General features: G+C 43.9%; 1 protein-coding gene across 8 annotated transcripts in view; it reads left to right on the top strand.

Annotated features, from left to right (window-relative positions):
• Nucleotides 1-15474, top strand: part of LTK (leukocyte receptor tyrosine kinase) — a 160669-nt gene that overhangs the window by 88268 nt on the left and 56927 nt on the right. For 6 of the 8 annotated variants that reach the window (XM_075927149.1, XM_075927151.1, XM_075927148.1 and 3 more), the window contains 5 exons: nucleotides 3941-4080; nucleotides 7955-8092; nucleotides 9719-9874; nucleotides 11671-11771; nucleotides 15137-15303. In XM_075927149.1, the coding sequence (XP_075783264.1) occupies nucleotides 3941-4080; nucleotides 7955-8092; nucleotides 9719-9874; nucleotides 11671-11771; nucleotides 15137-15303 (702 nt within the window). Of the gene's footprint in view, nucleotides 1-3940; nucleotides 4081-7953; nucleotides 8093-9718; nucleotides 9875-11670; nucleotides 11772-15136; nucleotides 15304-15474 lie in introns of those variants that run through there. The other 2 variants (XM_075927150.1, XM_075927156.1) reach the window with 2 other exon arrangements.

The following is a 15474-nucleotide window of genomic DNA, read 5'->3' as shown; positions in this document are numbered from 1 at the left end:
CCAATAGATACTGAACCCGGCCCTTGCTGCTATTAACTCGGCTTGGCAGAAGGGTTACATTCATAAACCTGTTCTTTCCCTATTATGTCTTGTGTTCTTTCCCGTGTTGTTAATGTAAATCGTGATAAGGGTTTGGTCACAATTTACCGTTTTTGTAAAGACTGAAGCAAAATTAGGCACTTAACATTTCAGCCTTCTTGATGTTGTCCATTTATTAGCTTCCCTTCCTTGCTAAGTTGAGAATGAGACTGTCACATGTACCCTCAACTCCTTCACCAGGGCTAGGGCTGCCGATGCAGGTGGTGGAGGAGCGGAAGGGGCAGCTGCCCAAGTCCCGGCAATTTAAATGGGTCCAGAGCTCCTGGTCGCTGCTGCTACTGTGTGCGCAGCTGGAACACTGGGACCTTTAAATCCCCACCTGAGCCCTGAATGGTGTGGGCTGGGCAGCTCTGAAGGGCTGATTGGGGGAGGCCAGCCCCCAACTCTGCCCCTTCTGCCCAAGGCCCTGTACCTTCCAGGGTTCAAGAGCTGGGTCTGCCCCATCTTGCCCAAGGGCCCAGCAGTTCTGTCAGCAGCTCTGACCTGCTGGCTTTCCCTGAGACTGTCAACTCTTCTGCCTCTGACCTCATTCTGGATCTGAGAACAAGTCTATATATTCTTGATGCATAATGCAATATGCCCTTTCTCTTTTCCCTGCCTGCCTTCCCTGACCAAGATATCTTTCTCTATAAATCTGAATCATGAGATTTTTTCCAAGTATCCGTGGTGCTAAATAAATCCTAATAATTTAATCCTATTAGTTTATGTGCTAATAATTCCAGTGCTTCTTGATTATTCCTCCTACACTTTGCATTTATGTATAGATATGTAAGATGATGATCAGATTCCATCACTGTTATCTCTCTTGTTGCTCCTATGACCCTGGTGTAATTTTCCATTTGGTTAACTTCCTTCATTCTAGCTGCCTTCATTTCACTAGCCACCAATCAACTACCAGAAAAATTAAATAGCTGATATAATGCTTCCAATTCATGTCTTCTGTGATTTAAGATAGTGTCACATAGTAGATCCCTGCTAGACAGTTGTGTGGAGAGGGTCCTGTCAGAACCTGTTCCTCTAACTTAGGGCACATCTACACATCAGGGCAAATGTCGAATTAAGCAACGCAGCTTGAGCTGTGTCAATTGCATAGCTTAAGCCAAAATAGTTTAATTCGGCTTTTGGCGCTGTCTATGCAGAAGGAAGTCGAAGGAAGAACACTCTTCCTTCGACTTCCCTTACTCCTTGTGACATGAAGGTTACTATGAGTCCGAGTAAGAAGTCCTCCAGCTCGACATTGTTTTGAAATAAAGGCTTGCTGTGTAGAGGCACACTATGTCATTTTGGAGTAACATCAGTTACTCCGAAATAATGCTGCTGTGCAGATATACCCTTGAGAATATTCCAATTCTCCTGCTCATGTAGTTGAACTCATCATTCTTAATAAAGCAACTGTTGTCTGGACTCTTAAATATTGTTACTGGAAAGTCAACAGCCATTCTCTTTATTGGAGATAGCAAGACACTGAGTAGAAGGTCATAACTGGGAGGAAGGGGGCTTTGTTCAACAGAGTGAAACAGAGAGCTGCAAGCCTCCTAATGCTAAGAATATTGATGAACATTAAACATCAAGTGGTTGCCGCTCTGTACTCGTTCTCTTTCCTTGCAGGCTCTGTGAGCCCCTAGGAGTGTACACAGAAGTTTCAGTGTCTATATTTAGAAGTGTAGTAATATTAACTAGTTTACTGAGTTCTAGCCTGATGTAAAATCGATAGTAAAGGTATTGCCAGGCTGGGCTTATCTGAAAGCCAGCTTCAGTGATCCATCTTCTGCTAAGGGCTTTGTTCCTGATTCCATTAAGAAAATTAAATTGGCTCAGAATAGCTCGTGTTTGGATACCAGAACCAAGCAAAGAAAGTGCAGTATTCAAGGATGTAGAGAACTTGCTGCAGTTAGATCTTGGACTTGAGGGTGTGTATCAGAATACAGCTGCCCTAGGGAATACTTAGGCAGTGCTCCTTGGTGATAAGGTGTACACCATGGCTACGTCTACACTGGCATGATTTTGCTCACGAACTCTTTTGCAGAAGAGTTCTTGTGCAAAAACTCTTCCAGAAGAGGGTGTCTACACTGGCATGTGCCTTTGCACAAGAGATGTGCTTTTGTGCAAGAGCATCCATGCCAGTGTAGACGCTCTCTTGCGCAAGAAAGCTCCGATGGCCATTTTAACCATAGGACTTTCTTGCACAAGAAATTCATGTTGCCTGTCTACAATGGCCTCTTGCACAAGAAGAGTTGCGCAAGAGGGCTTATTCCTGAGTGGGAGCATCATAGTTCTTGCTCAAGAAGCACTGATTTCTTACATTAGAATGTCAGTGTTCTTGCACAAGAACTCGTGGCCAGTGTAGACAGGCAGCAAGTTTTGGTGCAAAAGCAGCCGCTTTTGTGCAAGATCACGCCAATGTAGACACAGCCCTAAGTATTTGGGATGATCCAGAGCTAACTATTATATGTGGGTTCTAGGTGCTGCCATACTGTATGGCATCAAGTCTCAGTACTGGAACTTTTGGTTGCAGTATCATAATATAATGGAGGTAATGGAGTCATGATTCAGGGCTGAATATTCTTGGATGAGCTGCTGTAATACAGAATGGAGGTAATGTAATTAGGACTTAGTACCAGAAATTCCTGGCTGCTTTGATGTGAGAATGCAGTGGTGACTCAGCTGGAGAATGTGGGCAATATGCTGTGTTCCAGGGGAAGTAACAGAGCTGTGTCTCAGTGGGAGTAACACAATGGCTATAGTATACCAGGAAATATCAGGCCCGGCCAAAGAGTGTGTGGGACCCAAGGTGGCATGTTGTGGTTGGCTGCACCATGTGGCTGGGCGGTTCCCAGCCAGGGCAGTGAGCAAGCAACCTCGTAGGCGGGCACCGAGCAGTGCAGAGCTCAAGGCAACCATCTTGCTCACCTTGCCCTAAGGCTGGACCTGGATAATATAATAGAAATGGCAGAGCTGTGTTCCAGTGCTGAATGGTCTTGGATTTTGTGTGGTGTTATACCAAAGATAAATGCATTTCTAGCTTAGTGCTGCAGATTCCTGGAAGCTATTCAGTAAAACAATCATATGTCATTGCTGGAGGCTCTTGATTACTTTACTCTGGGAGAGAGGTAATAGAGTTGTGATTCAGAGCTGGAGATTTCTGAAATGGAATGTAATGATATTACAATGTTGGGAAAGCTATAATTCTGCATGAAATGACAAAAGTGTGAAAAGGTTAAATATTTTCATCTTCTAAAAGGGCTGAGGGCTATCCTTGTTTTCATTAGGGGTGGGTGAACCTCCAAAGGGATGTTGGGGAAGAAAAGATGGGGAAGGATAGCAGCGTCTTCTGACCAGAGAAAGGGTGTGCAGTTGATGTGAAACACTGGCAATGAATTAGGTAGTTAATCCATTAACACGGGCCTACATACATGAGAGGGGCCCATTCTACACTATTTTGTATGCTTGAAACAGGGACACTCATGTTTTCATAGTATGCATCACATCCTAATAAAGTATTTTGTGCAAGCCTCCCATTAACCATTGTGTGGCCCATCACCCTATCCTTTTGTGATCAAATATACTTTGACAATGATGTAACATCTTGGTGGCTGCTTCAGAAAATTCTTGCATGGAAAAATAACATTAGGAATGTATTTTATGTATTGTTAGCTGTCTTTTAAAGCCATTTAGCAGCTGGAAATGAGGAAGGGAGCCAGCTTTAAGGGCCACATATTTAAAGGTATTTAGGAGCCTCATGATGCAGATGGGCACCTCATGGGGTTTATAAGGTGCCTAAGCAGATTAGGTTTCCAAGTGCTCAACATGTGCATGATTGCTGTTTGGTGTCTTGTCACAGGATGAAGTGGAAAGTACTCATGGCTCAGATTGGCAAAGTGCAGAGGCCTTTTGAGATCTCCCTCCGGTATTCAACCTGTGGTATGCAAGGATCTGGACTGTTGGCATTGGGCTCCTTGCAGTTCAGGGACTGCTTCCATGGTAGGTTCCAACATATCCAGTAAAAAAATCTAAAATGAATGTAGTCAGAAATGGAAAAAAAAGGCACTAAAATTACTGAGTATGATCTAGGAGAAGGCCACAATAACCCCTTCTGTTCACATACACCTAGTCAATCATCCCATGCAAAAACCCACAGAGGGTATCAAACAATTACAACCGATTTTCCCTCTGCCTATGTGCACATTTTTTCCATTCATGAGTGGAATACATGTTGCTGTGTGCACTGAAGCACGTGTAAATGTGTATCACCAATAGAACCAAAAACCTCTCTGTGGGCCCTCTGCTTATCAGCTGGGCGGCCTTTGAATCTCTCCTGAGTGGCCACACGAGTGTACAGTTAAAGGGAACACTGATTACAATCCCTACTTGATGGTGACCCCCTCTTGAAAGAAATCCTTCGTGAACCCTCCCACTGGCCTTCCAACACCTTTCCAAACTCTTCATCAGAAGCAAGCACCCCACAGACCTGGACCCACAACTCTAAGCTACACCAAACCCTGCCAGAACTACAGATGCAAAACCTGCACGCAGCTTTCAAGATCCATGGGTCCCACACATACCTATCACAACATGTGGTGTACCTCATCCAGTGTGCTGGTAGAGAAGCTAAGCCCTGATTAGGGGTCCTATAAAGGTAGCCTTCTAGTCAGGCAGCAGCATAGATAGCTGCAGTGGCACAGGAGCCAGCAAACGGAGCTGTAAACAGGGGAGTTTGTAAAGGGAGTTTGGATATTGGGACTTGTTTGGGGTTTGTTTTTGCTGTGGAGGGGGTGTTTTGGTTTGTTTTTGTGTTCATCGGACTAATAGGAGTTTGATGAGAAAGTAGATAAAACACAGAGGCAGTAGTGGCCATGGCCCAAATAGTAGAGAACACAAGGAGGATGATTGGATGTGGTAGCTGCGGTATATACATGATTCTGGAGGGATTACCTGAAATGAGTTTTGTTTGCATGAAGTGCCGCCTGATAGAGCTGATGGAAGAAAAGATCCGAGGACTGGAGATGCAGGTGGAAACTCTGGCTGAGTTTAAAAAGGAGTTTGAGCAGATGACGGAGCAAAGGCATGATGTGGCTGAAGGGGAAAGTTTAGATATGCAGATGGGAAGCAGGATCAAGGGCCTCAGAGGGGGGACTGCTGGGCGAAGAAAATGGACAGTGGAAGCATGTGACTATGAGAACCAGGCAGAGGAAAAGATGGGTCAGTGAAGGAAAACTAGAGCTCAAGAACAGGTATGTGGAGTTGGAGAATGAAGAAGGGGTACAGCAGGTAGATAATGAAGATGGAAGGGTAAGGAAGAAGAGAAGAGTGGCTAGTCCCATAGATAAAGGGGAAGAGTTAATGGAGACAACACCAATAATGAGCATCGGGGGGATACAGGATGGGTTAAAGAGGATTACAAAGGAAAACAGGAATGGCAAGGACTTGCAGACAGAGGAAGCAAGAGATAGACCAGAGAATCACACTGTCACTAGGAAAAGGCAGGTCTACGTGATGTCCAGATAATCTCTAGGCCGGATTTTAAAACTGAGAGGGAGGAAAATGAAGTAAGAAAGGATATAGCTGGGGGTAGGAGAATGTACATGAGGAAGGGTAGGGTGGATACTAGTCTAACAAGTCACATTAGAGGTACAACGTCCTTGCCAAATTGGGTAAAGAATGTGAGTGAGGCCAAACAGCAGAAATTAAGATGTTTGTACACCAATGAGAGGAGCCTAGGTAACAAAATGGAGGAACCAGAGCTATTGGTCCAGGAAGTGAAACCAGATATTATAGGAATAACAGAAACATGGTAGAATACTAGGCATGACTGGAGTACAGGTATTGAAGTGTATGTGCTGTTTAGGAAAGACAGAAATAAGGGTAAAGGTGGTGGAGTCGCATTGTATATCAAAGATGAGGTAGATTGTAAAGAAATAAAAAGTGATGGAATGGAGAAGACAGAGTTGTTTGGGCAAAAATCACATTGGGGAAGAAAACCCCCTCCCCTAGGATATCCTTCCCTGGGATAGTGCTTGGGGTGTGCTATAGACCACCAGGACCTAATCTAGATATGGATAGAGACCTCTTTAATGTTTTTAATGAAGTAAATACTCATGGAAACTGAGTAATCATGGGAGATTTCAACTTTCCAGATATAGACTGGAGAACAAGTGCTAGTAATAATAATAGGGCTCAGATTTTCCTAGATGTGATAGCTGATGAATTCCTTCATCAAGTATTTGCTGAAGCAACAAGGGGGGAAGCTATTTTAGATTTGGTTTTGGTGAGTAGCGAGGACCTCATAGATGAAATGGTTGTAGCTTGGGACAAGCTTGGCTCGAGTGATCATGAGCTAATTCAAGTTCAAATTAAATGGAAGGATAAACAAAAAAAAATCTGAGATGAGGGTTTTTGATTTCAAATGGGCTAACTTTAATAAATTAAGAAAATTAGTTAGGGAAGTTGATTGGACTAAAGAAATTATGGATCTTGAGGTGGAGGAGGCCTGGGATTATTTTAAGTTAAAGTTGCAGAAGCTGTCAGAAGCCTGTATCCCAAGAAAAGGGAAAAAATTCATAGGCAGGTGTGTTAGACCAAGCTGGATGAGCAAGCATGGTTTTTCACCATGCATGCTGCTTTTCACTGCATGTAGTTCACTCCGGTTAGCCATGAGTCTATCTTGGGCAGTTTCATCTGGCAGTGATAGGCTCTGGTCCTACTAAGTGCTTCATACAGACTGACCCCTGAACCTGTGTGGAGTCTCACTGACTTCAGTGATGTGCCTTGTGAGTGCAGGGGTCCATTTGTTCAAAGCAGCATGCAGGATCAGGGTCCTACTCAGCTTCATTGTATGATTCTTATGAAGTCGCATCACGCTATTGGTTCTGGATTGCAAACTACAGAAAAAGCTTTACATTTACAAATATCCAACAACATATTGTTTTCTCTGACTTTTTAAAATGTCAGGAAAACAATTCTGATCCTAATACCAGGGTTTTTTTTCTGTTTTATTTACTTTAGTGGGTTTTTTTTAAGCAATCTACATTTTGGATATAATCTTCTGAACCGTGTAGAAGCATTCATGTGTTTTACGTGTGCAAAGTGTAGTGTACAAAAAATAAAACCCCTATTGTGCCTGTGCACTTGAGTGATTTAAGCCAGAGAGGATAATTTATAGACATGGCAGTGGCTTTGAATGTTGTGCAAGTACAAAGGCTCATGGGGAAATGGCAGGAAGGAATGAGGAAAGAACACAATAAATCAGGTCCATTTGATAACCCGCGTGCCCTAAGGGAATCTTATGAAACCAGTGGTAAATCTACTAGCTATAAAGCTAATCTATTATCCAGGGAATGTATTTCAAGGTCACACATTTAGTATAAGCCTTAAATGATATACCATAACCTATCTGGGGGACTATCTTTCGCAATATCTGGGAACTGCTGACAGTCCCATGGCACAGTCTTGAGAGAATAGGGAGTAGGATCTGACAAGGCACCTTTAGTATGCCCCCCCCCTTTGCCTGTAGATTTTTTTTGTTTAGGGTGGGCTGTAAGATGTTTATTTAATGTTACTAAGATTGTACAGGTTTGGTTTATTTGCAAGTTGATTCTCCTGATTGTTCACTTGAACTTTTTTTGTTAATTTCTTTTTCAGCTACATTTCAGTACATGCTTAGAGACTTTCTGGCACGAACATTAAAATTAAATGAGTATTTATTATTAATAATAATTGTTATTATATGGACTGATTGTCTTTATAATTTAGCAAGGGCATAGGAACATGAGTGTGACTGAAGAAACATCCAAACCAAAGCCTGCTCTAGACATTCTGCTGACTCCCCTCTCTGGGCTTCTTTCTTTGTCTCTGTTAGAGAAAGAAAGCAAGGATCTTTCCACCTACGACAAGGGCTCCACTTTCCCCTGCCCACACAGGGGCTGTGTCAGCCAATTGCAGGTGTGTGATTTTCACAGTGATTGCCCTGCCAAAGAGAATGAAGAGGCCCTATGTGGTGAGTAAGGACCCTGCTCCATTAAGAGGTTCCTTCAGTTGTTCCTCATTTTACTCCTCTGGAATTCTGAACCACTGTACTGTACAATGCAGACTTGGCAGAGAATTAATGCTCCCCACAGAATTTTATTTTTTCACACACTGTTTGTGATTCTACCCTAGGGCTCCTACCTGCACCTGGCGTACACAGCTAGGACTCCCACAGTCAGCCTGGGTGGTTAGGGCTCCGGCAGTTGGACCCATGAGGATGGGGCTCCCGCTTTCAGTCTTCAGCACCTGGGACTTGGGGCTGACAGCAGGAGCATAATTGTTATTTTGACAAATTAAATATGCAGAAATATGGAGAATTTAAAATTATTATACATAGAATTTTTAATTTTTTTAGAGGGGAGAGAATTCCCTTAGAGGTATCATTTGTTGTCCCAATTGCATCAGTCAAAACACCTGCCACAAGCCAACCGGTCAGGAGAGCTCAGTGAGGTTGATCATGCAAGCACTTCGAAAAGGATGTTCCACCAAATCTATATTCAGAATTAGGGAGTGTATATTCTGAAAATTTCTGTGGGTCACTGTACCATCTACCAACTCTCTGTAGAATACAACAAGTCAAGAAATATATCCCTTGAGATACCATTAGAAATAAACACCTGGGATTAACCTCTCCACTGACTGTACGTATGTATTGATTCATATAATAAAATATACCCATCAAATACACCAGTTACATATAGAAACAGTTTTAATAAAAAAGGCAACCAAAAGCTATCAACTAGACTGTTAAAAACAGTCCTCTTTTCTACCAGCTCAGCTCAGTAGGAATAATAATATAGAGAGTTAAATTGATTACATATAGAGATTAATTAGCTATTTTGTCTACCTACTTTAACTGGACACATGAGCCTGGGCTATACATAGAGGCTATACACTCCTGGGAACAGGAATATCGGACTTTCTATACAGGATCAAATCACTAGTCTACTGAGTCTGGTATCCTTAGAGCAGTTCCTGCTACTTCAGAGCAAGGCAAAAGCTGTTTTCAACTGCACTTAGAATATGAAATAATAGCAATATCTCTCATATGACTAAGTGATGAACGTTGGCTTTCTGATGGTGACTATTGTACCTGATTATAAACTAATAAGCCATTTTACCATTTCTTGGCAGAAAACTAATAAACAATGTTGACCTGAAGAAAAGCTCTGTTTAATCTCAAAAGCTTGTCCCTTTCACCAAGGCTGTGTCTACATTGGCATCCCTTTCCGGAAAAGGGATGCTAATGAGACACTTCGGAATTGCAAATCCACGGGGGATTGAAAGTAGGAATAAGGGATCCTCCGGAAAAGGGCTTATTTTCCAGAGAATCGCGTCTACACTGGCGCTTTTCTCCGGCAAAATCCCCGAGCCGGAAAAAAGCGGCAGCCATGTAAATGCAAATGCCGCAGGGGATTTAAATAAAAGATATTACCTCACCCACCTTTTCTCTTGGTAGAAGACTATATAGTATTAGCTTCGTAGCACCCTTGAGAAACATAGTGAAAGTGACCATAGTTGACTCTTCAGTTTTCTTGCTCTCTTGTTCCCTAATCAGATCTGTGTGAAATAACCCACTTTTTCTAATCCTTTCCAGCAGACAGTCTCCCAGTGGGAGCACACTGTTCTTTTGAACAGGGTCCCTGTGGCTGGATATTGAATGACACTGTCTCTCCCTCCTGGTCCATCAGGGGCTTTGAAGAAATGACACAAGAAGCTCCATTCACAGGATCTGCCTTGGTAGCCACCAGAGGTATGTTCCTCATGGTGCTCTCTCCCTCTCTTCCCCCTCCCCTTCTCTCTTTCTCTCATCTCAAATGTTTTTTAGAAATGGTTTTAAAAATATTGGGCCATCTCACCAAATCATCTTCATGTTCACCAGAGTTAGCTAGAACTGTTAAACTGAGCCCAGTGTGTTTTCAGTTCTGGTTCAAAGACCATATAAAAAAGATCCAAAATAACATCAGTCAGTTTGAAAGGAACACATTGGGAGGCTAGGGGCCTCTATGAAGTAGGGCTAAAAACTAGCAAAGGTTGGCCATCCAAGCTACAAAAAGTCTATTATGGTTCAATAGTTCTCTGACAAGTTTAGAGGAATTCATGGTACAGGCAGTCCCCGGGTTACATGGATCCGACTTACATCGGATCCCTACTTACAAACGGGGTGAGGCAACCCCGCACTAGCTGCTTCCCCCCCAGCAGACCAGGGAGACGCGAAGCTAGCGCCCCCCCCCCCCCCCCAGCAGATCAGGGAGATGCGGAGCGGCTTTTCTCAGCAGACACCTCAGCTTGAGAATAAAGGACTGAGGGAAGTGAGGTGTGGGAGAATAAAACTGAGCGCTGGAGAAATGTTTGGCTCGAGTTTCCCCTACAATATGTACCAGTTCCGACTTACATACAAATTCAACTTAAGAACAAACCTACAGTCCCTATCTTGTACGTAACCCGGGGACTGCCTGTATAGCATATTTTGCTCTTGCTTGTGTTCATAGAAAATACTTAGGATAATATTGCCCTAGGTGTGACCTAGGGTGTGTCTAAACTACATCCCTCTGCCAACAGAGGGATGTGGATTAGGCACATCGCTATTGCAAATGAAGTGGGGATTTAAATATCCTGTGCTTCATTTGAATAGAAATGGCCGCCGCTTTTTGCCACCGCAGCACTTTGCCAGCAAAAAGCAACAGTCTAGACGGGGATCGGTTGACAAGGAAAGTCTTTTCTGACCGATCCCTTATGCCTTGTGCAAAAGCAAGAGGCGTTTGTGCAAAAAAGAGCCGTGTAGACGGCTCCTTTTTGCGCAATTCTTCCTCCTCCCCCGTGCAAGAGCTGTTCTTCCTATGTTAGAGGGGGCTTTTGCACAAAAAGGAGCCATCTACACAGCTCTTTTTTGTGCAAAAGCCTCTTGCGCAAAAACGGATGCTCATTAATTATGCAAATGAAGCATGGGCCATATTCCACACCGAGCTTCATTTGCATAAGCTTTTCTGCAAGAAGGCAACAGCGTAGATGTAACCTCTTAGTCCTTTTCTTTTTTTTTTTTTTTTTTTCCTGAGAACCTAGATAGACCTTCCTTCCTGGATACAAAGGACCAGAAACAGGTAGTTCACTCCAAACTGCTCCCACCAGAGAGAATATGGTAGGAGTATTAGCTATGGGGAAGCTCATTGTAAATTTCAGTTCTTGTGCCCTCAAGTCATTGTATGGAAAGGTGTAGGAATGCTATCTGAAGAGTATCCATTGATGGGCCAATGAAGGTCTTGCAATTTCAGTTCCCATGTGTCTAAAATCCATCTGTCCATAGGTTTTCAATGCATTTGAGTTTGCCACCTCATTGAGAGATCCTCACCCTTCTGCAACAGAGGCTTCAGCACAATGGTGTGAAATTATTTTTCAAATGCATGAAAAAGAAAAATATCAGATTTTTTTAAAAACAAATTTCCTCTCTAATCTGCAGGCAAAGGATATACAGAAGGGAAATGTCAACAGACATTTCTTGCTGGTTGCATGAACTTACACTGTTATTTAAATTCATTTTTCTGCTCATAGGGCACTTCCTGTATCTTCGAGCAGACAGCAATCAGACAGGTGGTGTTGCCATGGCTTACAGTGCCAGCCTACCAGCCACTCTTGCCAGTGGAGACTACCAGGTATATTGCTCAGTTTTTAGCATCTTTGTGGAGCTTATCCTCATTTTATAGGTTCCTGTTCCTTCACAGGGAAGGACTGGAATCCCTATGGACTGGAATCCCAGTTCATCCACAAATTCAATTCACATGCTAATGGACTCAATTGTGATATGGGCTGGCTAGGACACTACCTACTTAATAACCACTGAAGGTGCTAATAGCTCTCTGAGTGGTATCCTTCCTGTCTTAGCAATCTATCTATTGACTTTGATTTTTATCTGATTAAGTTTAAGTACCCATTCTCCAGATACTTAATGATGCTCTGTCTCACACACTCCTTCCTTTTTTCTTTTTCTTCCCCCTCCCCTCCCCTTCCCCTCTCCTATTTATTTATTTATTTTTTATCTGATATTTTTGATCGTGGGTCTGGCCCACGAAAGCTCATCATCTAATAAACCATCTTGTTAGTCTTTAAAGTGCTACATAGTCCTGCATTTTGCTTCAGATACACCAGACTAACACGGCTACATTTCTATTACTATTCTATTTATTTCAAGTTTTCAGATCCCAAATTCATAACTCCGGTCATCTGAAGAAGTGCCCATGAAAGCTCATGATACCATCTACATGTTTTGTTAGTCTATAAAGTGCTACCAGACCATTTGTTGTTTTTTTCCCTATCTCTGTTAGCCAGCTGGGAACACTGGCAATTAGAGTGGCTGACCCATAGCCCACCTAGCCAAGCATCAGGCTCCAAAGCGTGGTCATGCAGGTGCACCCCACCATGGGCAAGTGGCATCTCCAACCTCCAAAGAGAAACCTCAGAGATCTGAAGTGTTTTGACTGTCAGGGATCAAGGCACAAGTGGCCAAACTGCCCAGACTATCACAGAGATTGTCCAGCCAGAGGGAGGACCTGCTTACTTGGCAAGGGGCAACATAACCAGCAAACTTGGGGTAGATAGTGTACATGTGGCTGAGCTCACTTCTCATGGGTACAGAAACACCTGATCCCCAATGGTGAGTGAAGGTGGAAGTTAAAGCAAAGACATTCCAGGCATGGAGGGACACCAGCACAGCCACCTTTCCTGTGGAGTCTCATGTACTGAAATCTCATTGGGTGTTGGAAGACAGGCAGACGTGGCTACAAGTTCCAAAAGTAAAACTATTTTACCTGCCTGTGGGCCAGATCCTGGTAAATACCCAGAGGGCTCAGCTTTACTGGTGGTGCAACTATTAGTAGATATTCCATCTGAGATTTTGGGGGGAAATTATGTTGTAAGTTTGAGCCAGAGTCCAGCTCAACGTTGATGGGGAACAGGCAACGTTGATCACTTATGGAAGAGGTGAGAGTCTGAGAGAACACAAATGAACCTGTGCTGGGAGGAGGGAGATAATGCTACTCAGTTCCCTATAGGTGGCGTGAGCCAGGTGGGCTTGAGTGCAGACACAAAGAATCAGATTCAATGGCCATGGAGGCAAGTTCCCTGTCTCCCTTACCTTAGATATGGAGTGTTACCCCAGGGGACCCCATCTCTTGACCCTCATGGAGGTGGAGCAGAGACAGGAAATAGTCCCTGAGAAGAGAGATACAAACAGTCCACAGGTAGGAATCAAGGCACTGAGAAGGTGTGCCAGAGCTGGGGAACCTTGGATCCTTTTCCCATTTGACATGACAGCTCAGGAGTTACGGCTTCATTATAACCAGCTTCACTGAGAGCCAGATGTATCCTGACCACCAAGCCTTTCAGATGCTTTCTACACCACTCCTGTGGGAGAGAAACTGCAGCATGTATCCTTAGTGGGTGGCTAGTTAAGGAAGGAAGGGGAACCCCCCTCCCTCAATCCCTAGCAGATGAATGGGAAGGCAAAGTGGCAAGTTCAAGTATCTGTTTCAGATCCAGAAGTTCTGGGGCAATGGAGGCATGTGTGAAAACTCCTTATGGTACACCCAGCCAGTGTGATCTGAAAGGGAAAGACATATGTGTGATAGTTTTGGAACTTTTCTGTGATATTTGATGAATCGTGTGTGTTGGTTTGGTTTTTCGGACATTTACTGGATGAATATATGGGACGGAGGAATTTGCCTTGACATATAGAGCATCTTTAATTAGACTTGGGAGGAGCATGTTTTACCCAGGGGAAGGGCTTACATGCCAAATTACTAAAATGGAGTTTGGCACCAAAGAGTGTGATATGGAGGTGATTCATGTCAAAGGGAATGCAAATATGATGGCAGATCCTCTGTTGGGAGGAGTTGTGAAAAGATTCCTTTGATGATGAGGAAGAGATTGAGGGTATGTCTTTGTCAAATAGTAAATTCTTTGTTGTTTTGGGAGCACCATTTTATTGTAATCTTCCTGGTAACCTCCACTTTGCATGGTAACCTCCATCTTGGGTTAAGACATCCAGATGGTGTTGAAAACCACTCAAATCCTGGCAAGGACAGATTATTCTGGCTATTGGGTATTTATGCTAGGAAGCTGGGACCCCTCAAGAGACTAGCAAGGAGAAAACCATCAAGGAGCATCAACTCTGAATGAGTGAAACAGTGGGTTTGCTGCCTGTATGGGCCATTGGCTTTGAATGAACTCAACACAGAAACTTGTCTTTGAGGAGGGGGTCGGGATTTCCCCAGTCTAAGCACACAAATGGAAGCACTGCAGTTGCCTGTCCTAATCACATAACCAATGAGGAGAGAATGTATTTAAGGGAGCTGTTTCTTGAGGGGGGCATTCCATTGTTTCAGGCAGGGGGAGCTATCTGGCCTAAGGGCTGACCCAAGCCAGGACTCACTGGGTCAGCAATTGCCAGCACATTGGGGGAGAAGACATTCAGGAGTTTGTTTTCATAAAATCTGTAACCCTACTGCGGTTTAAGAGTGAAGTGTTTGTTAAGGAGTTCCTTTGTCGAGCCTGTTTCCTTGCCTTACTGCCATGTTGTTCCTGAGGGATGTCACAAGGAAATCAGAGCTCCCCTAGTGAGTAGAGTCTGAGAGAACACTGCCAAGCAAATGCAGGCTTGAAAAGGCTGGGGCACTAGTTCTGGGGTTCAAGCTGCCAGGCTGCAGGGTCCCACTGCTCCTGAAGGGTGTCAGACATGGGGACTGCACCTGGGAGTGCACTCAAGAGACTCATAGCTAGAGACAGCCACTAGACACTACCCAGGTGCAGCAGGGCTTAGAAGCGTTTGGATCCAGCTGCTGAATCCCATGTGCAACAGTCTGTTACCTACCCAGGAGACGGGTCACGGCCAGGTGGTGACATGAACAGTAAAGGCTCCCATTTTAAAGTTTGGTGAGGGAGCGTTGAAAGGATGGATTGTCTGTAATATTGCCACCCTCCTTCCAACACAGGATGCCATTATTTTCCTCTTATTTTATTACAGATCCAGTTCTCTGTGCATATTTTTGGAAGTTACAATGGCACCATCTCGTTCTCTGTCCAGGAAGAGACAGGTGGAGTCAGTACCTCCCCAGTGGTGTGGGAAAGAGCAGGGAACTGGAGTGACCACTGGTTTCTCATCACACTGCAAATGCCAGTGCTCCAGAACAGGTAAGAGTGCCATTGGTTAACAAATTTGTTTGCTGGCCTGTGGAGCACAGTTTGCATTCTTGACTTCTTCCAGGGCCTCTCCTATAGTCACATGTGCTGGGGTGCTCTAGGTCTGGCTGTTGGAATACATCCTCTTCAGTTACTGCTCTCCTGCAGACAGACGTTCCTATC

Source organism: Pelodiscus sinensis, chromosome 4 (genome assembly GCF_049634645.1).
Source record: "Pelodiscus sinensis isolate JC-2024 chromosome 4, ASM4963464v1, whole genome shotgun sequence".
Classification (NCBI taxonomy): Eukaryota; Metazoa; Chordata; order Testudines; family Trionychidae; genus Pelodiscus; species Pelodiscus sinensis.
The sequence above is the reverse complement of the archived record's forward strand: the minus strand, read 5'-3'. Positions and strand labels throughout refer to the sequence as shown.